The 22,176-nt window shown below is 46.8% G+C and overlaps 1 protein-coding gene and 1 long non-coding RNA gene across 3 annotated transcripts in view; one reads left to right on the top strand and one right to left on the bottom strand.

Moving 5' to 3' along the window:
• Positions 1–83: 83 nt before the first annotated feature.
• POP5 (POP5 homolog, ribonuclease P/MRP subunit) lies at positions 84–1,727 on the bottom strand. Its single transcript, XM_067307305.1, has 5 exons — positions 1,664–1,727; positions 1,429–1,571; positions 1,197–1,346; positions 520–603; positions 84–345 (listed from the first exon to the last, which is right to left on the bottom strand). Exons 1-5 carry the CDS (start codon positions 1,681–1,683, stop codon positions 242–244), a joined length of 501 nt encoding a protein of 166 aa, XP_067163406.1. The 5' UTR covers positions 1,684–1,727; the 3' UTR covers positions 84–241.
• A 288-nt stretch (positions 1,728–2,015) lies between these two features.
• Positions 2,016–22,176, top strand: part of LOC136993549 (uncharacterized) — a 28,091-nt gene continuing 7,930 nt past the window's right edge. Inside the window, exons 1-3 of one of the 2 annotated variants that reach the window (XR_010885911.1) lie at positions 2,016–2,078; positions 13,263–13,352; positions 18,052–18,313. This is a non-coding gene — a long non-coding RNA (uncharacterized lncRNA). Of the gene's footprint in view, positions 2,079–13,262; positions 13,353–18,051; positions 18,314–22,176 lie in introns of those variants that run through there. The other variant, XR_010885910.1, reaches the window with a different exon arrangement.

The raw sequence follows: 22,176 nt of genomic DNA on the forward strand, positions 1-22,176 counted from the left end.
GCTACGCTCTTCATGAGTACAGAAGGGTTTGACTCCTGGAGTCAGGCAGGCACGTAACCTGCTGAGCTGGAGTAAAGCCATAATTAAAAAAAAAAATTTATTTAAACACTTGGGGTGGGAGAAAAGTCTACAGGGGACAGGAAGAGCATCTGTCCATATGTTTTACTTAGCACAAAGATGATAGTTTTGAACATCTTGATTACACAAGTCCTTGACAGAGGTGAACAGTAATAACTGATATTCAGTCTGTCTCTGTGTCATCATCATCTTCCTCATCTCCACTTTGGGACTGTTCTTCTGTAAGAGAACAGCTCAGCACTGACTGCCGTATGGACCGTCTTTCCTCTGCAAAAAAGAGGGCAACAATATCAATCCTTGGTCTCTTCACGTATACTGGAATATCTTTAACTTCTAGAGAGACGCATTTCTCAGCTCAAGTATTTAAAAGTAGTCCAGCACAGCCTACAAAACCCGTAGGAATTGAGGCTGTTCTTCAGAAAAGCAGCCGGAGCAACTCACCTTCATTTGTGCAGTTTTGCAACAGAGTCAGCAGCTGTCTTCTATTGTACTGAATTAGAAATTTCTGACATGTTCTTATAGTACCTGTAGGAGACAAGAACAGTACATAGAAGTCTACAAAACTAGGTACTTATTTCAAGTGTTTGCTTCAGGTCTGCTACTATACTTTCTTTTCTCGCACACACAAAAGAACAACAACAGTAAACAATGCCACAAGCAACAACTTCATTAACACAAGTGATAAGTAGTGTCTCTAGAAGTCTTCAAACTTCACTTCCCTCCCCCTCCACTGAATTTCTAAGTGGTAGAGTAATAGTTTCTTTGCCATACATGTCTCATTTTGAGGATGGGGAAGACTTTATACTTTGAAAATAAGACACATACATTTTAAACTATAATATAGTACTTGCTGCTCTGTTTTTTTCCCCCAATGTTAATAAAAAAATCATCAGAATCAACAGAGGATCTGAACAATGGTTCTGGGGCCTGTTTCCTGTTCATATCTGTTAAAAGTGAGTAAGCTGATGAAACATCAGATTTATTTATCACACCCGAAAGCCGTAAGATGGGGTTCTTCCCTCGTATTAGTCACAGGAGGGCAGACTGGGCCCCGCGGCCTCCGAGGGCGAACGGGAGGCTGCGCGGGCAGTCCCAGCGGTGCCGAGGAAGCCGCTCACCTCCGACGTGCAGGGTGTTGAAGAAGCAGGGGTAGCGCTGGTTCCTGCTCTCCAGCTGCCTCACGAAGGGGAGCGCGGAGCACAGCAGCCGGTAGAAGTCCTTGCGGCAGCGCAGCAGGACGGTCCCGGTGTAGGCGTTGAGGTACTTCACTGCGGGGACACACGCGCGGCTGAGCGGCGCCGCCCCGGGGCGCCCCCTCCCCCCGCCCGGGGCCCGCGGCCGCGGCGGCACCTGTGAAGGAGACGGAGCAGCAGGCCAGGCCGTAGTCCCCGTGCGCCCGCGCGATGGCCTCCCTCACGGCGAGGCCCACCGCCCGGTCCTCGATGCACTGCCGGCACCGCGGGTCCTCCGAGACCACCTCGCACAGCACGTACCTGCGGGGGGAGGGGAGGCGCGGCGTGAGGGGCGCGGGACGGGGCGGCCTCGCCGGCCCCGCCGCCGCCGCGGGGAGCCGCTCCCGCCTCACCTGTTCTTGAAGCGAACCATGCCGGCGTCGTGGGCCCCCGCGGGACGGACATTGGGTTTAGCCAATGGGAGAGGCGCCTCGGGGCACAGCACCCAATCGCTGCCGCGCGGGGGCAGGGACAGAGGGGGAACTTCCGGTACCCACGCGCCCAGCGGCGCCCCGCCTCCTTTCTCCCTTCGCGGCGGGCCGGTGCGCGAGCGCCGCGCATGCGCGCTGCCTCCTCCCTCAGGCGCCGCTGCCGCCGCCGGGGCCGGCGGGGCCGCCCGCGCGGGCACCTCCGGCGCGGCCGCCGCCTTCCCGCCGTCCTCCGCGCGGGGGCGCGCGCGCCTCGCCTCACCGCGCCTCAGTGGGACGCGCCGCGCCGCGCGGGGACGCGGCGGCGGCGGCGGGGCCCGGCGGCCTCCGCCCGCGGGAGGTACGGGGCCGTCCCGGCGCGGCGGGGCGCGGCGGGGCGCGGGGCCGGTGTGCGGCGCCCGCTGGAGCGGTGCTGCCGTCCCGAAGGGGCGGGGGGGGCCGCAGCGGCGGGAGCTGCCGTTGCTCCGCGGCCCTCGCGGCGCAGGGCAGCGGGGGGCGGCGCGCTGGGATGCGAAACGGGGGGAAACAGCCGGTTAAGGCGGCGCCTGGCCCGCGGGAGCAGCCCGTCCCGCGGGGCTCGTTGCTAATTCAGTGTGGAAACGTCTCCGCTAATGACCTTAGCTGCGGACAGAGGAAACCGCGATAAACCCGGTGGAGATCCTGTCCGGGCGATGAACTCCTGCCCCTGGAGCAGGTGCCCGTGGCGCTGCTCCCTCCCCTTCTCTCCTAGCTCTTCTCCCCTGCACGTGCGGTTGCGTTTCGAGCCCCGTTTCGTGAGAGCTGCAGAATATGGGTTGCGTGGGGAGAAGAAGCACGAAGCCCAGAATGGACTTGCTGAGAGACCTTTTCTTTCGTGCCCTGAGCAAAGGGACTAAGGAAGCCTGTTGTCTTCTCCCGATGCAGATAGAAGCAGGTTTTCCGTGGGAGAGACTGCACTGGACTGATCTTTGTCATACTGCTGTGTGTTTTAATACCCGAATTTTACTTCCCCATTCTTTGGAATCTGTGATTTAACAGTAATCTGGTCCACTTGTAAATACAGGGAGATCCGAGGAGGTAAGCTATTCTCCCATTTTGGAACTTTATCAGAGACTTTAAGTCCCTGAAGATTCCCCCACGTTTTCTCTGTGCACTGAGATCCTGGGTTAACTTCCCAATTTTGTCAGGCAAGGTGTATTTGCCTGCTGCCCCTGTCTCTCTGGTGGCATCCCCAATCCGATCTCCTGACTGGTCTCTGGGCTCAGATTGCTTTCACTGGTGCCTTCCCTCATTTCCTTCGTTTTGCAGAGACGCAGGTGCGTCTCTGACAAGCAGGCCATGTGAGTGCGCTCTGCCCTGTAATCCAATAGGACATGTGCACTGTGCGTGCTGCGGGCTGGGCCCCATGTGTAGCGAAGGCTTCTGTTTTCGGTCCAGAAGGCTGATTAGGAGTGACACCACGCTCAGAGAAAGCAGTGTGGTGAGAGAACCCTGTCCTGCCTCATTTCGTGTATGTTCTGCCTTTGGTTCACTGTTGTTGGCTTGGCGGATGCACAGAGCAGCCCTGAGCCGCTGCAGCTCCTTGCGCAGTTGGTGCCTGTGTTAGTACAAGCCATGTGACTCTGATCAGGCTCCAAGGAGCGCGGAGCTGGCAGCACGGGACTGAGAGGTTGAAACACCTTCACTTTAATTCTCGCACCTCCTCACCCCCCTCCCCTGCCAGCTTTGCTGTGCTGGTTCCAGCGTCAGTGATTCAGGAAACTGTCGCAAGGGAAGGTGAGTTATAGTCAAGGTGGGAAAGAGCCGTCTACTGAGAAAAGATCCAAGAGGAAATTCCAGAAAAAGCCACTTGAAAAGTGGGTCAAGAGACCTGCTGGGTAGAAGGATGGATCTCCCTCCTGCAGACTTGGAGAGACAATATTTTTGGCCTTGGGATAGCCTATCAAGTAGAAATGTGGAGGACAGAGTATATACTAGGGTGGGAAGATGTGCCCTGACTATACACATTACAGACGATTTATAAAGCCTTTTGAGAACTTTGGATGGAAGATTCTCTATCAGCGTAAGCGTTCATCAATGATTGTCTAATAAAGTGGTGAATGCAGAAAACTCACTGGGCTGAATTTCTCTGGTTTTATTCTGCATATTGATTTCATTTCAAGAATCGTACAGTAGTGCTGCAAGTGGCTGATCCTAATTCGTGTGTTGTGAAGAGTATGACAAAGTATGTTTCTGAGTTGTTGTTTGGGTCACTGGCCCTGCGTTGGGGTCGCTGGCCAGCTACTTCAGAGACCTCAGAGGATTCACTGATGAGGTTTTCTTCCGCCTGTACCATGCGTGAGGCCCAGTCCAGTAGCTGCTCTCAGACGGTGCCTCCTGCATCAGGCCCTGGACACAAATGAACAGTGAGCTACTCTCTTGTGAGAGAGACTTGGTTGGATGTTGTGGGCCTGTCCGTTCCCCGCGATGCTACCTGTGAATAGCTGCAGAGTCCTACATCAAGAGTGAGAGCAGGCAGGTTAGCACATGGTTTGGGGTGTTCCCCTGCTGCTCGGGAACGTTGGATTCAGGCTCCCGTTCCAGTGAATATTGCATTAGATAAATGGTCACGGAGACAAATTCTCGTGGGCTATAGAGGATCTGGACTCAAGTTCTTGATCCATATTGGGAAGATGTGTTTTGATAATAGCTGCCTAATTCTCTCTAGGCTTTGTGTGAGGAGACGGAGCAGCTAACTTGGGCTGTGAACTCCGCTGAGCATCAGAATGCCCTAAACCTGTCAGAAATAGTAGAGTATGTTTTGGAGCCCACTGGCCCTTCCTTAGCTACTCTGAAATGCAGAATGGGGCCAGAAAACAGGGCTGAGGTTGCGTTTGCCTTAGGAATGGAGTCCTGGTGTGCCCTGCCGGCTGTGACCTTCGGGGTACCTCTGCTCTGGGGCAGGCAGGGCTGGGCTCGCAGAGCTTCACCTTTTCACTTTGTGTGTGGCCGGCCTTCAGCCTGGGTCCGGCCTGCCCTGCCTGCTCTTTCTAGGTAGGATGTTTCCATTTTACACATGAGGACACTGAGGTACAGAGGGGTGGAATATATTATTCATAGTAAATAGGTGTCAAATCTGGCAACATGGAGCAAGGACATAATCAAAGTAGAAGGAGCCCCCATATTAGAGCATGTTGTGCTGGAGTATTGGTCTTGTATGTTGCTCACTCATCATGTAGCCAAAGTAATTGCATTTTTGAGTAAAATGAGGACGCACTAGTATTCCATCCTTGTGGTACCATGGTTTAATCTTCCCTGTATGTCCAGAAAGCACATTATGCTTCCCCTGGAAGCACTGAACTGAATTTGCCATCACTGTTTTTTGGAGTCGCAAGTGTGGGTATTAGAGATGGGGGTGACAACTAAATTTTGTTCCACTGCATGCACAGTTCATCCCCAGATAACCTTGCAACTGAGCATAGAAACCAGCCTGGCTAAAATTAAAACTGCGTCTTAAAGCCGCTGCCTGATGTTGCCTGAAGCTTTTTGTTCAGTTTATTTTTGCAAGGTCACTGAGACAGAAGACTGCATTCTCTAAGCATTTTGGCCTGGAGCCTTTCATGTGGGTGCATTCATTTCACATTTGGGACATCCTCCCTCTCTCTTCAGTCCCTTCGTTTTTACTCCCTCGTTTTCCATCTCTTTCTGCTCCTGTTCTTTTTTATCTCAGGAGCCCTCAGATCAATAACAGATCCTAACCTTTATGCTTAGGGATAAAAGCTATCCTTTTTATCACCTTAACATGTAATCACTAATCATTAGCTTTCAAATTTGTTAATCATCAGAACCTTCCTTAGCTGAAATAGGATGTGTCATTTTATTTCATTTATTTATTTATTTATTCTGAACAGCCCAGAGAGCTCTTTCCCCCGTGCCCCTTTCTGCGTGGCCGCTGAGCTGAGAGCAGCTGCCCAAGAGCTCGTGGGCCGGGGCGCCTGCCGGCCGTCTGCTAGAGCTGCCGAGGCTGCTGCCTGCGCCGCTGCCCTCGCTCCGTTTGTATCCTGCCGTGTGAAGTACTTGTCTTGCGAAGCCACGTGTTTGCTGTTTGAAGCAAATTCTGCTTCTGCCCCCTTCAGTGGCTTGCAGCGTGATCTTGGACTACTTACTTTAGATCAAAATACAAAATTCTTTTTTGTTAATTTTTTTAAAGAGCTGAGAACGTTAAATTCCAGTTCAGATGAACAGTGGCTGCATGAACAGGAGCTCTGAGAGGCATCCCAAGGGTAGTAAGCTGAGCTTCCAGTAAGATGTCCAAAATTAGAAGTCACTTTGGAAGATTTAAGCCAGAGTTTAAGATCTGATAAAGGGCTTAAGTGTCTCAGGCACCCATTATCTGGAATGGACCAGATCACCAGATTAGGCATCTTTTCTTCCTGTTCAGCAAAAATGGTGAGAGAAGAGCAGTCAAAAAAGCCTTTGTGCCAAGTGAGAAGCTGCCCCTAAACTTTGGAGCTTCATTTGCACCATCTCTGCAATGGGAATAATTGCAAATACTTTATTAATAGGTGCATATTAAAAATCCATAAAATGCCCCCTTTAATACTGTTAACTATCAAATATACTAAAACCGTTTCTATATATGAGAGACCTGTAGGCAGCACACTTCATTTGCTGCAAGCTGCTGCTAGCAGCAAACAGCTGTTCCCAAACCAGTTAATTAAACTAAAGCAAAAACTAGAATATTAGTTCAGATAGTTCAGGATTCTCCCTTCCTTTCCTTTCTACCTCAGGGAGCGCATGCTGAGCAATAGACCACATCAGTTACTATGTTAAAAAAAAGCCTCCCATATTTAGTACCTCCTTAACAGTGTTATTAAGATGGATTAATTATTCTTTGTTCTGGTCTCTGAAGATAAAGAGTAATTATTATTAATTACATGTAATTGAAAAATTGCTCCTCCACAAAGAATCCAGTAGCGGTTAATGGGATTTTTACGTCTTGCCACCTATAGGGAGGAGTACAACATTCCATAATGTTATAGCAAAGGCTGCCATGAACTTCATCATGGCCTCAGAGAGTTTATTAGATTTCCAGCCTGCGCTTTAGACCAGTCTTTTCAGCTATAACAGGTCTCAAAGCGTGCCAGCGAGCTAGGACTCCATAGTTTGTTCAGTGCTGAGCGGCCACTTAAGCGAAAGAAGGTGCAATCTGCAAAGCTGTTTGCAATTGATAAAGCTGCAAGATTTTTCTTCAATAAGCTTCCAGAAACCTGTGGAAAAAACACGGGTAAGCTAAAGGAAAAATATTCAAAACAAAACAAAAAAAATCCTACGTTTACTTAGCCAGGAAGGAAGCTTTTGCAAGAAATCTCTCTAGTAACCAGTGCATCACCTGTGGGTCAGCCCAGACAGCAGAGGGAGGTTATGTTGAGATGTATGAAATAAAGTGAAAATGAAGAAAGTTTATTAGGTTTTTATACAAGGGCAGAACACTTTAAATTAGATAAGATTGGTTAGCCTGAGACTTGAAATTTCTGGCTGCCCCACAGATTTCTGTTGTTAATTACAAATCCTCAAAATATGTAGGTGCGTAACTTCCTTTGACTTCCGTGGGAGTCGGACACCTTCATATGACTAAAACTCTGGCCCTTAAGATCTCTAGACCTCAGCTGCACACTGGCAAAATGAGGATAATATTTTTTTACTTCAGGGAGTGCAACAAGTAAATTAAGGAGTTATTATGTACTTAGATAATATAATAATTGAGATAATCAAAGCACTTAGAAGTGTAGCCTACCCTCGGCTGCTTTCTTCACATACAAGGTGGTGTAAAGAGGCCACTTGGAAACAAAAATGATGTATTTGGTTTTGCTTGTTTTGCAGATCTTTCCTCTTTGCTTTTTCTTTTCCTCATAAATTCCCACATTAAGACCAGGTCCCATACTACAGCAAGACGCATCTGCTCATGTTGCCACGTACTGAACAGTCCTTTTCCCAAGAGGCTTCGCGTTCGCCTCTGCCAGCCTAGAAGAGCCCAGGATGAGCGACGGCATCCGCAGAGCCCTCTGCTCTCCCGAACGAGAGGCAAGGAGAAGCTGTGCCAGTGCCCCCGGCAGCGCGGCGCTGAGCCAAGCGGACAGGCCTCCCGGCAGCTTTTTATAACCCGGGCCGATACGCGGCCTGGACGGGTCTGCCGGGGGCTCTGCTTGGGCCGCGGTCAGCTCGGTGCACGGAGCGTGTCGGTCACGGGCGAGGCGGGATGGCAGGTCCCGCTCTGACCGAGCTCCCCAGCCCTCCGCTCGAACGCTGATTAATTTTAGCTGCCGCCTCCCATGCACAGCCCAGCGAAAGCAAGCCCCTCAGGAGCGGAGCAGGGTGCGGCGTGTGAGCGCAGATTTGGGTGGGAGGAATCAACGCCAACTGCTTTTTTTGCTGCTGAGCTAATTTAGGGGCTGACAAAGACCAGAGAAGTCCAGTGCAAACAGATTTCCAGAGGCAACTGCTGTTGCAGATTGGAGAAGACAGAAAATGCTGGAAGCACCTGACCCATTTTGGGAAGCTTGCTGGGGGGGTTGTTTTGTTTTGTTCTTTTTTTTTTTTTTTTAAGATGTGTTTGCACCTGCGTCAAAGAGGCTGTAAATATTTGTCACTTTTCCTAACTGCGCACACTGTGAAGACAGAAACAAACTAAAAAAAGTCTGGATGCATTTGCTAGGCGGCTTCCACCGGCTGCCCTGAGGGCAGGGGAGCTTGAGCTGGGACGGGGGATGATTTCTGCCTGCTGCCGGTGGGTCCCGTGCTAAAGCTTCTGGTGCTGCATGCAGCAGCCTCCTTGCAGTGCTCAGTGGCATCTTCGGCAGTGAGGTGGTTTGGGGGCGCTTGACCCAGGGCATATCCCTCAGGCCACCCAGACAAAATCCTGCAGAGCATGTACTGGAGCTCAAGCAGTTGTTGCTATGTGACCTTCTCTGTCCCTGTTTCATACTTGTGATGCTTAAAAGATCATGTTTATCCTGCTGTAACATTAGTGACTTAATTAGAGCTGAATTTGGTCCTACTGCCTCTGAACATGAGCAGCTTCCATCAAGTCATCTAAAGCATCAGATCCAGTTTCTTCTCTCTCTCAGTCCTGGTGGCATCTGGTTTCATTTTCCATCTTTCCTAAGAGAGCTCACTTTTCCCCACATTTCAGCATGGGCCTGCTGTGTGTCAGCACCCAGGGCTGCCTGCGTCTCGATGCCAAGCCAAGCGCCGCTCGTCCAGCAGGCCAAGCGCACGGTTGCGTAGAGGCAGGACGGGAGATGCATCACGAATCGGTGTTGTGGACTGCGTGCGGCTTAAAACTAGTATCCACTTACGGGTCAAGAAACCCAGCCAGAACCAGTTAAGTTTGTTTCTCCATGGAGGATGCGTAGAGGTGGCAAAGTTTTCACCCCGTAGTGTCGCAGGAGCCGGTACCTTTGCGAAGCACGACTCCTCTTTGTGGATGCCGCAGCAGGCACCGCTCTCCGGGCGACCGGCGGGGTGGGCTGCTGCTGGTGGAAGAGCAGCACGAACAGAGGATACGGTGCGCTCGGTGCCATCACTTAATGTCCGGCCCTGTCTGCGTGACACAACCACTTATTTCTAAATATGGTGATGCTGGAAATTTTCTGCGTTTGATGATTTCTCTGCAAGAGGTTGACTCATCCTTTCAACTTCTTCCTTCTCTCTCGTTCTCCCCGCCACAACCACTTGGCCCAAGCAAAACTCCCTCAGCTTTGTTTGTGGAAAACAGAGGGATGGCTATTTAAGCAGTAGTTATGAAGTTCTTTTTGTAAGTTGTAGGCCTTCAAAAAAGCATAAGATGATGATTTTGAGTGTTTATTGGATTCCTCTAAAACATACTTTCAACTTCAACTCTCTCAACGTTTTTACGTATATTGCTATGTGTCACAGACATTAATGAAATCAGTCTAAAATCATTTTATTTAGTTAATTTACTTAAATCATACATATTAAGCTCTATTATTTTTGTCTTTTATTTTGGAGACTTGCAGGGTGCAGGTATTTCTCTGTAAGCACGAGGGCAAGAAACTTGATTTGTCTTTTCAATGGTATCTGAGACTCTCATGATATCGCCCTAGAGTGAAGCTTGTTCCTCAATAAAACTGCAGGAGTTTATAGCGTGGATAGAAAGCTCCTGCTCCCATTCCCTGCTGCTCCACGCTCTACTCTCCAGGAGAAAGATACCATAGCGCCAAACACAGAAAATATTTCATGTGAAGGACATATAATAAATCTCAAAATCAGTTCTTTAGTAAGTCTTTTACACATTAAAGCTCTATACAGGAGAAGATGTTTAGGGGACAGGATATAAGCAAATTTAGATTAAGTGATGGACTTCAGGAGTTCGGAGGCAAGCAGCCTGCCTCTCTGGCTGTCAGGGCTGAGTAACCGTGGCGCCAATATCCAGCCTGATGTTTTCTTTATTATTATTCATAAGCTCCTATTCTTAACAGCAATCAGCCTCTTTGGGCTGTGCTGTCGCGGGGATTATCACCCTTGCAGGGCGGGTAGAGTCACTTCGCCTCGAGTCTTTTGCCTGCAAAGAGCGCCCCGGGCTAATCACTGCAAAACGGGACGCCTGTCGTGTCGTCTTGTTCAAGTGCGCGAGGCAGGCCTGCCATTCACTAAAAGCCTTTAAATCTGTTATTACATGGTAATCCTCGCGCATCGGGCTTCCAAATAAGAAATTGGGGGAGCCCGGCGAGGTACGGCTCAGCCTTAGTTTGCATAAATCCCACAATGCAAGGCAACTTGCTCTCCCTTCTGAAATCATTAATAAGCAATAAGAATATTATATAAGCTGGCATCTTTTTTTAAACCATGATAATTTCAAATGCTATTATAATTAGGACAAAGATGAGAGTTTGAGCCGGGGGAGGGAACGGAAAAAGGATTAAACTGATCTCCACCATGATGTTAGAAGATTGCTTTGACTGTTATATCCTAGTTTGGACAATAATGGATATACTATAGACACATGGAAAGGAAAATAGACAATTTATTTAAAAGTATTAATCCTTTTCATCCTGGAATGGTATCTGTTGCCATAAATAGGATCATAGCTCTCTCATCCACTTGTATTCTGATTAACTGGCCCTGCAGAAAAAGCCTGAAAAGCAATATATGCTTGTGTTGCATCCTGATAATTATCAGCTCAATACCGAGTTGGATAAAGCAGACAAAAATGTTCCATTGCTGAGAATGTCTTTGTTTAAGGCAGAACGACTGCGAGCTGGAGTGCTCCATCTGATTGCAACTGCAGTGCTATCATGCGGCAGGGGACTTGGCCTCTCGAGTAACGTCTCAAGCCGTAACGGATCGGATATGATATTTTCATGGAGGAGGTTTAGTATCTGAGTATGAGCAGGCAGGATTTGCTGGTGAAGGAAAACCAAGTGCAAGTGTGGTTAACAGATGTAACTAATACGGCCACTTACTTCTGAATACGGAAGATTTAAAAAGTCACTTGTCAAAATCATTTTGCCTCTAACTCTGCAGCAGCCCTCGGATATGAGCATGTTCCTGATGTTCCCCCTCACTCACATGCGCAAACACGGGCAGGCAGGCGGGAGGAGGCAGCTGCACTGACACACTATGGGGTTTGCAGGAACATGATGGCAATTTAGCAGAATGATTAAAAGATTGCAAACATTTATTAATAGCTTTGCTGCTGCAGCAGCTTTGCCAGAGAAGCCTTGCTTCCTCAGGGATGCGCTTACCTCCTGCCCATTCCCTTCCAGAGCTTCAGGAACTGGAGAGTCAGTTTTGTACTCAATTTAAATTTAAAGCTATAGATGCATACAATACTGCAGACCACTTTAGTCCACTACCAAGGGGTAAAAAAAATCCCAAACTTCAGCATGAGAAAGAAACAAATAGAAGATCTGCAAAGCAAGAAGAAAGGGATTTGCCCTTTCAGCTGTTGCTTGGCCTTTCTTCTCCTCCCTGGGCTCCTCTCCAGTTGTCTCCTTGCCTGTCTTTCCTCACTCCTTTTCCTCTCCCTTGGGACAGAGCAACGTTTTGTTCCAGCATATTGCACTGGATTCAGATGTGCGGCTACAATATCTTTTTGATATTGTACAACACAGTCGGTGATAGGCAGGTACAAACACAATAGCGGAGAAGATCCGCTAAAAGTCCTGCAGAGCAATCAGACTCCCGAAGTCTGGAGCAAAACCCAGCGCCCTTGGAATTCTCCTGACCGTGCCGGTGTCTCTTCGGATTTTGTTTTGCCTCTAACTCTGGGGAAGGGAGGGGGCAAAGGTTCAAAAAAGAAAAGTGGGGAGGGGGAGAGAAGAAAAGTGCAACTGGCTGAACAAGAAATCGCCTTAGATGTGGTGGCTGATCCCGCTGAACAGCGGTTAGCACCGTCAATGAGACGGCAGTTCTGACGGGTGAGGACTAGCATCCGAGAGACTTTTGTCCCACAGAGCAGACGATAGTGACTGACTGGGGTAAGTCTGCAACGGGGGTATCCACCCCACGCAGGTGGGGACCTCCTCCGTATTCCCATCTGCAGTGGAATAATCGGTTTCTTTTAAGCTGGGCCCCAGCTCTAAGACAAATTGAAATGGCTGCACAGCCTAAAAGGAATGCATTTTTTTCTGCTAAGCACCAATAACAGCAGGTACAACTGCTTGCACCCCTGTGGTTATCCTAAATCACTGGTGTAACTAGGCAGGCTGACAGCACGCCTCGGCCACGGCTGTTCCTGTGCAGCGCGGCCCAGCGACTGCAAGTGCCGCTGGGCATCGGCAGCCGACTGCCTCTGCTTCGCTTCTTAGTTCCTTCAGGGGAATTTGTCATCTGTTCATACACACAATCTAACCGTACTGCTTGGCGATTTTTAAAAAATGCCAATGCATAATCACTGCATCTCTGCTTAATGCGGTAGAATAGGCAGAAGGGAAAGGGAGGTGGATCCAGTGGATCAGGAAGGAGAAGGAACATGGGGGGGGAGGATGCAGGGAAGAAAGGAGAAAGCGAGCTGAATTGTGCCAGTCCTGCATTATTCCGCCCCGAGCCCAGCAAGCTCTGGTTCTATACTTCTGCGTGTCGCACTGCGCTTTGGGTGGATTTGGCTCTTTCCGAACTGTTTCCCCTATCCCTTGAAGTTTGCAGTTAAATATTTCCTCCAGCATTTTTCTAGTGCTGTGCCCATTTTGGAACTTGACTAGCATGAATTTGTGTCTAGTGCAAGGGGCTGGCGCTTACGGAAAAGATCTGATTGTCTCTGTAAACTTCTGTTCTGTGCTCTTCACAGCTTGACCTGGGAAAACACAACCGGAGTGACGGGGTAGCCCCTACAGAAACCTTCCTCGCTTGGGATATTTAAAGTCTATAAAGTCCTAGAAAGCTTGATGGGCAGCCTCTGTGGCCTTAAAAAGGACTGCTTTTCCAGGGAATGAGTATAATATCTTGTGTAATTCTGGTCTAAAAAACAGAGTTTCCACATGTGGTTTTAGCTGATGCCATGAATTCATTTGGGCTAATTGCTTCCTCCTCTTTCTTCGTTTAGGAGCTGGAATTCCCCGTGCCTGGAGTAGCCAAGGAATGACCCGAATCAGCATGAAATGGACCTGGATGTTGGAGAGGTACCTGGTCTCGGGTGAGAAGGGATATAGATAAGATCCCACAAACACCACTTCAACAGGAAAAACTACTTGCAGAGATATTTTCTTTCATTTCTTCTCTGAAGATGCAAGAGGACAGGCCTTTCCTCTATTCCTGTCCTCTATTCCTAAATAACTGTAGCTGCTCTGTCAACATTCTCATCCTTTCTTGGCAGTAGCTTTTATTTACATTGTTTGCAGTATATTTAATTTCCAGGGTCAATGTATGCAATAACAAGAGGATGCAAGAACCTTGTAGCTTTGGGACAATTAAGACACCTGTTAGTGGAATTATATTGGGTTTTCCATGGCCTGAAAGGCCATTTTGGGATGTATTGGCCTTTACAAATATTTAAAGCAAGAGGTTGTATTTTTTCAGAATTTCTCCTGCTCTCACCACAACCTCAGCCCTCGTTGAGGCTCTTGCCTCACATACACCTTATTGGGATGTTGTTACTAACCTATTTGCTTGGCTTATTAATAGAAAATATTTTGTACTTCTCAAGTATAGGACCACCATCCTCTCTGCTGAGGAGTAGTCAGAGTAGAGCCTCTGCTGTTGGCATTTCCTCCCTGTGTTAGGCCACGTGCTCCCTCCAGGTACACTGGCCGTATCTCTTCAAGTGGAATCGTATGACTGCAAATTAGTGAAGAATTTGCTTTCTTATAGATTGAGATATCTCCCTCTGTCCTGCATCTTGGCTAGCATGTCTAAGTTTGAGCAGCAAGTAACAGGCCTTCAGCTATGGCTAAAGTAAACTGCACTGGGATCCAAACATAACAAGGACCAAAGTTTTAAGTTTCTCAATTGATAAATAGAGCAGGAGAATGAACATTTTAAAGATTTTAAATATAATTTACTTAATTAGACAATAAAAAAAAATCCTAGACTGTTAAGAAATTCATCAAATGCCAGAAGTTCACCTATTCTGTCCTTCTGCCATCATTAAAGGAAGACCAGGGCTTGGGATCAATGGTGAGGGACTGACCTTTACGATTTACTTTCTTAGCCGTCATACAACACTGGAGCTGGAGTCAGCACTCAGGAACAGCCCAGATACACCCTTGAGACACAATTAGTCTGTAGTTGTACAACCTTTGCAGAGTTCGGATTCCCTGGAAAGGCTAAGGAATACAGTGGCCAACAGCAATGGGGCTAAAGTTTTTCTAAGTGTGAGATTTGGAAAGGAGAGAAGGGGTGGTGAGCCTGTCTTCTGCCTAGTGAGAAGCAAGGAGGTGAGGATCTTCAGTTTTTTTTCACTGAAATGGGAACAAGGCAAGAGAAAATAGACTTCTTTGTATCCTTGTTAGGAGACAGAGAAGTAATAATGAGAAAAGCGGGCTTTTCAGAGCGCTGGGAGGAGTGGTCATAAGTGCTAGCAGAAAGGAGAATTGTCTCTTCTAGGTGCCAGGTGCTAATAAATAACTTTCTAGGTGATGAGAAGAAGGGTAGAAAGGAGGGCAGGGGATTTTCAAGTTTCTGGTTCTTATCTGGAATAAGTCCCTTCTGTTTAGAGAAAAAAAAAATCTCTTCAGAGATAAAATATTCCCAGACAACATGAATGTAGAACAGTCTAAATGATGAGGTTGCACATGATGAACTTGTAAAATTCAGAAGTCTGCTAGTTTTAAAACTCTATCAGAACAAAGTCATTACAATTTAACAGAAGATGCTTTTGTTGATTTGATGATGAATTAAAAACTGAAGGGAAAATGGAAAAGCAGCTAATGTAAAACTGCATCATCCTGCTGCCTCCATCAAGCCAACACTGTAACACCTCTGCTGGTAGCAAAAGCCTGCCTGCCTTTGTCATCATTTTGCATCACAGCATGACCCATAAGCACATTACATTCCCTTTGCCATCACATAGTGTAGCACCAGGGATCACTTGCAGAACGATAGTTGCCCATGTTGCTGGGGAACATTGCTGTTTTCTGTACTACGGAGAAACGGAGGGAGTCGAAGTACATAGCTCTGTTTCCTCTGTGTGTGTGGGTCCTCATCATCCGTACCAGTTTTTACTTCTAATAATAGCTATGCGTGATTTTTCTTTTTCAAGATAATACTTGCAAAGGTTTGGCGTCAGCTGAACTACAAGATATTTCTGTTTGCCTATCCGACTGTCCTCACTCACTGTGGTCGAGAGCTTGCTTTCTCACACGATACTTGATTGAGCCACCTGCCACAGCCATCAGACTTCCTTTATGGAAAACATACCAGAATCACTTTGATCACATTATCTTAAACTCTCCATTTGAAAGAGTGTAGCACCATAAGATTTCCCCCCTCCCCAGCTCCAAATCTAGCTTTTTTATAACAGTAATACTGGCTTCCAGATCCTGGCTGTGCTATGAGATCAACTTTCTGTTCTCTTCCCTACCTGATATTCTTTTCCTTCCTTTTAACCCAGTATTTCTTTAAATTCTTTTCTCCCACCATAAGCATTCACCCCCAACCCCTCAAATCTCCACTAATCACAAGGAATTGCCTACACTACAGAGATCTATTATCTTGGCAAGGACTTGTGCTTTACTTGCTTACAGAGGTGTTTATTCTAAAGTTCACGAAACATCCATCCTTACTGTCTGAGGCTTGAGAGGGGACATGATTCAGCAGAGCTCCATTTGCCCCTGAGTAAAGCCTGCATGAAGAAAGCAAACGACTGCTAGAATCCCTTTTCTTCAGACACCTCGCATCTATGCAAGCTCAGGAAGTCACATGGGGGAAAACTCTTCTCTCCAGCAACAGGACTAGAAAAGAGCTCTCGCTGCCTGCCGGCTCCATGCATTATCCTGATGAGAAGAGGACACAGCTCCTGGATGGATTTCCCTCCCAGCGGAATAAGCAAATCTACATCTGACTTTTCTTGTAATTCCGTCAGCTTTCCTCACAGGAGATACGGAGGTGCCTAGTAGTGGGATAACAGTATCTCAGGTCATCTAATTGTTGCTGTGCCCATTCACTGGCCACATGTTGCCAGATCTTGGAAAAGAGAAGTTCTTTGTAAGGAGAATGAGAGTCCCTTTCAGAGGTGTTTGGTCATCTCCATAACGAACCACCGAGGAGTTAGAAGCTCCAGGTGACAACCGGTGAGGCTTGGATAACGGGACGGGCAGAGGGGGCTGAAGTGCCGGCGTCTGTTTCTAAACTCTCTTGGTGGATTTTACGTTATTCACAAAGCGATGTGGCTTTTGGGTGCTTATGAGTAATGAGTCGAGCTAGTTTGTTTAGTGTCCCCGTCCCCCAAGGCCACTGCCCTTTGAGAGAGAACAGCGTGTACCGCGGCTTTTGGCAGCCACGCTCCCAACCTGACGCAGTCGGTTTGGGGGGGCCACGGAGCCGGCAGAGATGACTCATTCCGCCTCAGTGGCTCATTGAGGAGCTGCAGGGAGAAGCTATTTATAACCAGACCTTTCAGGTTCAGTGCAGCAGCATCTTCAGCAGGAGGAGGGGGACAGGCATGGGGATGGCACATAAAGCTTTAGAGTTACAAATTACCCCCCCATGCCCCATGCTGTCCCTAGAGCCAGCCCCTTTCCCAAGCCTTTTGCTCAGCTGTCCGGGTGCTCTGGTCCCAGCTGAAGATGCTGCCGATAACTCTTCAGTTCCTCAAAGAGCACAGAGATGGCTGTCAATGTCATCAGCATGAACAAAGTACGGACTCTTCCTGCTCCAGTTACTAAGCTAACTATTGCTGATTCCTTCTGACCCATGACCATGGCATTAGCACCTTGCCTTTTCTTTTTGCCTGCACATGTTTGCCCCTGGCTTGTCATTAAGACAAGCTCTTTTCATGGGTGTTTTCAAACATTCATGCTGCCAGCAAATCGCACCTAAACCTCCTGAGGTTTCTCTTGTATAGGAGTTATCGCTGTAATTTATAAATCTGTAGTTGTTTTTCCGATCTTTCCATGGACTCATTTCATCTTTAGGTGCTTCAGTGACTCCATATGTAAAACAGAGATAATGATACTCCCTGGGTTAAGCACAGTGTGATCTACAGCTATGAAACACCACCTAAGTGGTAGTATTATTACCAGAGAGAGTCACAGAACAATAGGAAATCATATTACACAACAGCAGAGGACAGCATGTGTAGAAGAAAATATTTACTATGAACACACACCTCCTTGTATCTAGGTAACTATGGCCCTTATCTTGAAGCACATTAGTGCATATCAGAACTATTGAATTTTATGTTAAACTAAACTAATTCAGGTTGTCTGTTCTCTTAAATGGCTTTTGAATTCAAAGCCACATGGCATCAGGGATCCTGCTGTGTGAGTGTTTACCTTGTTCTTCCTCCACCATGTGCTAAAACCCCTACAGCAATCAGAGGGCTCTTGGCTCCCGTCATTCTGTAGGCTCCTTTGCATAGGTTAAATGCTTCATATTTGGCTCTTCATCTTGTTTTCTTCTCTCTACTTCTTTCTTCCTATCCCTACTGCCGATAAGCAGACCATTGGTGTTTCGCAGTATATGACCGGTGCACAGTTTGATGAATATAAAGTCTCAGCTCCTCTTTAAGGCCAGTTAGCAGACCCACAGGTTTCTTTCGTGTTCTCTCTTCTGGCTGTCCTGCATCACCACGATGGACCCAGAGGCGTACTGGCCTTTTTTTGTAGCGTATTGTGTTAATCATCTTCATACAGATGCTATAGTATGAATAATTCACTTGTCTTCGGTTTTGGCAGTTACTGAAGGGGAAGTCTATCCTGCGTGAAACCAGACAGTATTGTGAGGATCATTTCTTTCTCAAAGCCCAGTTATAAGACTGTGAAGACTTGTAAATGTGAGATGTTCCTTGCATGCTTTCACTAATAATCTGGATTGTAGCTGGTCACTGCACAGTAGCCCCAAGTGTCCAAAGCTGCTACCTTCTTCTTCTGAATCTGAATTTCGTTTTGAAAAAAGAAGACCTCTGGCTCTTATGGTTGCAAATAAACTTCTGAAACATCAACAAAATATTGCCAATATATTTATATTAGTTTTGAGAGAACAGACCATATTTCAGGCACATGGACTGTCATGTTCATTTTTTTGAGGGGTAAAAGAAAATGTGTAGTGGATGCAAATATAGTGTCAGCTTTGCTCCTTGTTTCTTTCTTCAACAAATTTTAGAGTTGATGAAATGGTACCTAGAGCTGTTGGTTTATCCTTTCAACAGCTGCCTTGTCTCCATCCCCTTTGGTGCCGTAGGCAGCAGTGAGCTCCCACTTGCCGTAGGAAGCGTAGCCTGCTGCCCTGCCCGTCTCCCACCTCTCTTGGGCAGACCCCTGGAGCGGGATCCCAGCGATGGGTGCTCTACAGCCAGGGAACCACCGGGAGATGCATCCCGGGTCGGCGCCGTGATCCCAGAACCCAGAGGGCCAGGAGGGGAAACAGAGAGTACGTGTACTTGTCAGAGACTAAAAGGGATTTACCTCCCTGCAATTCCAATTGCTTGTTTTGTATCTGGGGAAAATCCCTTTTGACAGCCCAGGCAGAGAGCTTCTAATTCCTGTCTCCGGCTCATTTTTCACTTCAATCCCTCAGCGAAAGGATTTTAATGCTTGATGGATTCAAACAAAATTATTTCTGTTCCTGTGGCTTTGCAAAAGCCTCTAGGGTGTGTGCGTGTGCGCGCAGGGGAGGAGGGATGGGGCTTGTTTTCATTACACTCCAATAAACCTCCTCTCCAAGGGAAATGTACTTCATTTCTTCATTTAGGACATTCCTGCTGCTGATTCCGCCTGTGCTGTCCTTCTGGCTCTTGGATCACAGCGGTGCCCATAAGAGATTTGCTGTTCCTGGGGTTAACTGGTGCCATGTTCCAGATCGGGGTTTCTGCTGCAAATGGGGATACAATATATGACCGGACTGTGCTTCCAGCGACAGCACTGGGGTGGGGAGGATGACTGGGGGAAAACTTGCCTCTTGCCAGCTGTAGCTGGGAATGGGACACCACCACGGGCTAGGAGACGGGGTTGGCGGTTGAAGCCTTGTCCGTGCAATCAGCAGCCTTTACCACAGACGTCTTGTTTGAACATGTGTACGGTTCACGATACTGTTATTCTAATGGAGAAGTGTTGCTTTTTATTACAATTTCCAGGCTCTCCTACCAGCAGAAATCACTGTAGGGAGCAGTGCAAGGGCCCTGCTTGCATAATGCTCGGTAATCAGGCAGAATCTCCCTTGCTTAGCCACCAGGTGTTTGTGCTGCTGCACTTCTTCCGCAGAGTTCCTATCTCTGGGAAGCTAAACTATTTAAATGCCCAATGCCTCATCCTTCTATCCAAGCCAAAACGTCATCCGAATAAAAATTAACAAAGCAATAGTTCTATGATACATGGCTTTGAATACTTAAAATGAGCACGCTAAAAATTGGCATTAATCTCTGAAGGATTTACAGTGTTGCTTGGACTTGGAGATGTCTCTCGATGTACAAAACTACTGTTGTTAAGGGTGTGATAAGCTCACTCGGGGATACCATGTCCAGATTAAGTTGTTTCAGTTTATTCTAACTGTTACCAAGCTGACACTTGCTCAGGCAAAAGAAAAACTCTTGCTCCTGGAGCTGGAAATGCATTGGCTGTTCGTCCTCACTGCGTGTCTGTCTTCAAGGACAACCTTGTATGTCCACAGCCTCCTGTGAACACCCCTTTATAACTATGGATTTGCAACGTAAATGTGTATTGCGTCATGTTCATAACGCCCGTGGATCCAGGGGACTCCAAGATATTGTCTGTTATTTTGTTCCACTTTATATGTCTCTTCTTATTTTTGCAAATTCCCAGGTTCTTTAACTTCACCTTGTTTTCATTACAGGTATTCTGATTCTCAGTTTTCCTTTGGTTAAGTACACTGTCTACAGACGAGAAGCCCTATTTTATTAGTGTGGTTTTCTAATTTGTTGCATCAGAGACTATGACCTTACATTATAAAGTCAAAATTATACATAAATTTTATCCTGACGGTTTAGTTGTAAATACATTAATAACATTTCAGGAATGATTTACTTTATCTAGTTAGTGTATTCTTGCTTGTAATTGTATATTTATCTCACCCTTGACAATAATCCCCAAACTTTTGAGATGGGGACAGTAAATTGAAGTGTTAATGAACTTTGCAACGTTGCTAATAAAATCACGTAAGTCTGTTTGGTAGAGGAGGAAGCTAATTTATGGAGCAGCGGATACTGTCTAGCCTGAAAGCTTCTGCTAATTATTACACCAATGATATAGGCAAGTCCCTTTTTAAATATCTTTGAATTGTAAGAAATGACTCCTAGGTGCCATTTCCCAAAGGCTCAGTAAGACATTGACCTGGGTGTGAGTGAAAAAGGAGCTCTTAAATTTCCACCTAGTCTTTCGGCTGGAAAACGTGGAGATTTTGCTGTAGAAGTAACTGATTCATTAACCCTGTGCTTCGTCACCACAGCAAGGAAGCAGATGGAAATATTTGTAAAGCTGTGGGGTTGTATACTCTGTTCTTGCAGTCAGTGTTCTGGATTACTTGTGTTGTAATGATGAATGATAATAATAGCATTTATTAATATTCTGATTGAATGTTTTCCCAAGTCCCCAGTGCTCCATTTGCGTTGTGAATCCAGCTGGACACCCGTTGGATTAACTTGCTACAGATCAAATTATCTAATGCTAAATACATATTAGCATATGACTGTAACTTTTTTTTAACAGCATTTGACTATAGTTATAGTTCTTAGACAATAACACTTATTTTAATACTGTTTTCCGCCCCATTGTTGGATTGGGGATAACGGAGGCCAAAGTTACCTATAGTGGCAGAATGCAGTGGCAATACCCCAGGAAAGGATTCTGCCATTTTCTCTCCTTTCACTTGCTGTCTTTTGACGGTAGCTGGCGATTCTGAGCACGGTGAACCTTTCCACCATGGAAAAGGGGGACACGTGACTGCGTTCTTTCAGTTGGAAAATCATTATCAAACTTTTCTTTAATTTTCATATTCTAATAACCTTCCCATGTGTGCCACCACTTGCTCAAGGCCAGCACTTGCCCTGCCTTTGGCACAGTAAATAATACTTTTTGCCTCTACCCTTAGATGTTTTTCGCTCTCCTATTTACTCAGAGGTCCAGTCTGTATAATCCTTTAAGGATAACCAGTTCATCAGTATAATCTCTAAATTGTACCTGAATACCCTTCACTCTCTATTTTTTTTATTGCACTAGGACAGTTTCTAGCATCATGCTGACTCGCGTGCCATTGTCCAACTTAAATGTTTTGTTTCCTTTCCAGCTGATAGCATATTCATTTATCACTGTGGCACTGAGCTTTCCTGCTGTGAACAGCCTACCTGAGCTGGCAACGCAATTAGCTTGTCAGTGCTGCTGCTGCTTGCAAAATTTGCAAAGCCATCCGATCCGTGACATTTCTTGCATCTCCTCCCATACGCGGTGGATTTTCTTGGTCCGTCCGGGTTGTCATAGTGTGTATGTGATTTTACATGATTTTGTGTTTGAGCTTAATATGCCTTTCTGTCTCAGATCTCCTTGCTCGGGTCTCTTTCTTTTTGCATTTTGTGTTTTCATTGTGTCTGTATCTGCTTGCACCTACCTCTGGACTGGATGATTGCCACAGATTGGCTCTTTGACCTTCGATCAGTCTTGAAAATTTGGGGGGGAACCAGTTCCCTAAAAAGAGGCCAGGCCATAATTCAAATTTGCAGCCAAAATCTCGAGAGGGAGACTAGGAGAGATCCCTTAGTAACCTTTGAAAAGGTAGGAATCAGCCAGCCACGTGCTTTTCTTCAGTTTCACTTTCCTTTTTCATATTCACCTAAAAAACCATCTTTCACACTT

Source organism: Apteryx mantelli, chromosome 17 (assembly GCF_036417845.1).
Source record: "Apteryx mantelli isolate bAptMan1 chromosome 17, bAptMan1.hap1, whole genome shotgun sequence".
Taxonomy (NCBI): Eukaryota; Metazoa; Chordata; class Aves; order Apterygiformes; family Apterygidae; genus Apteryx; species Apteryx mantelli.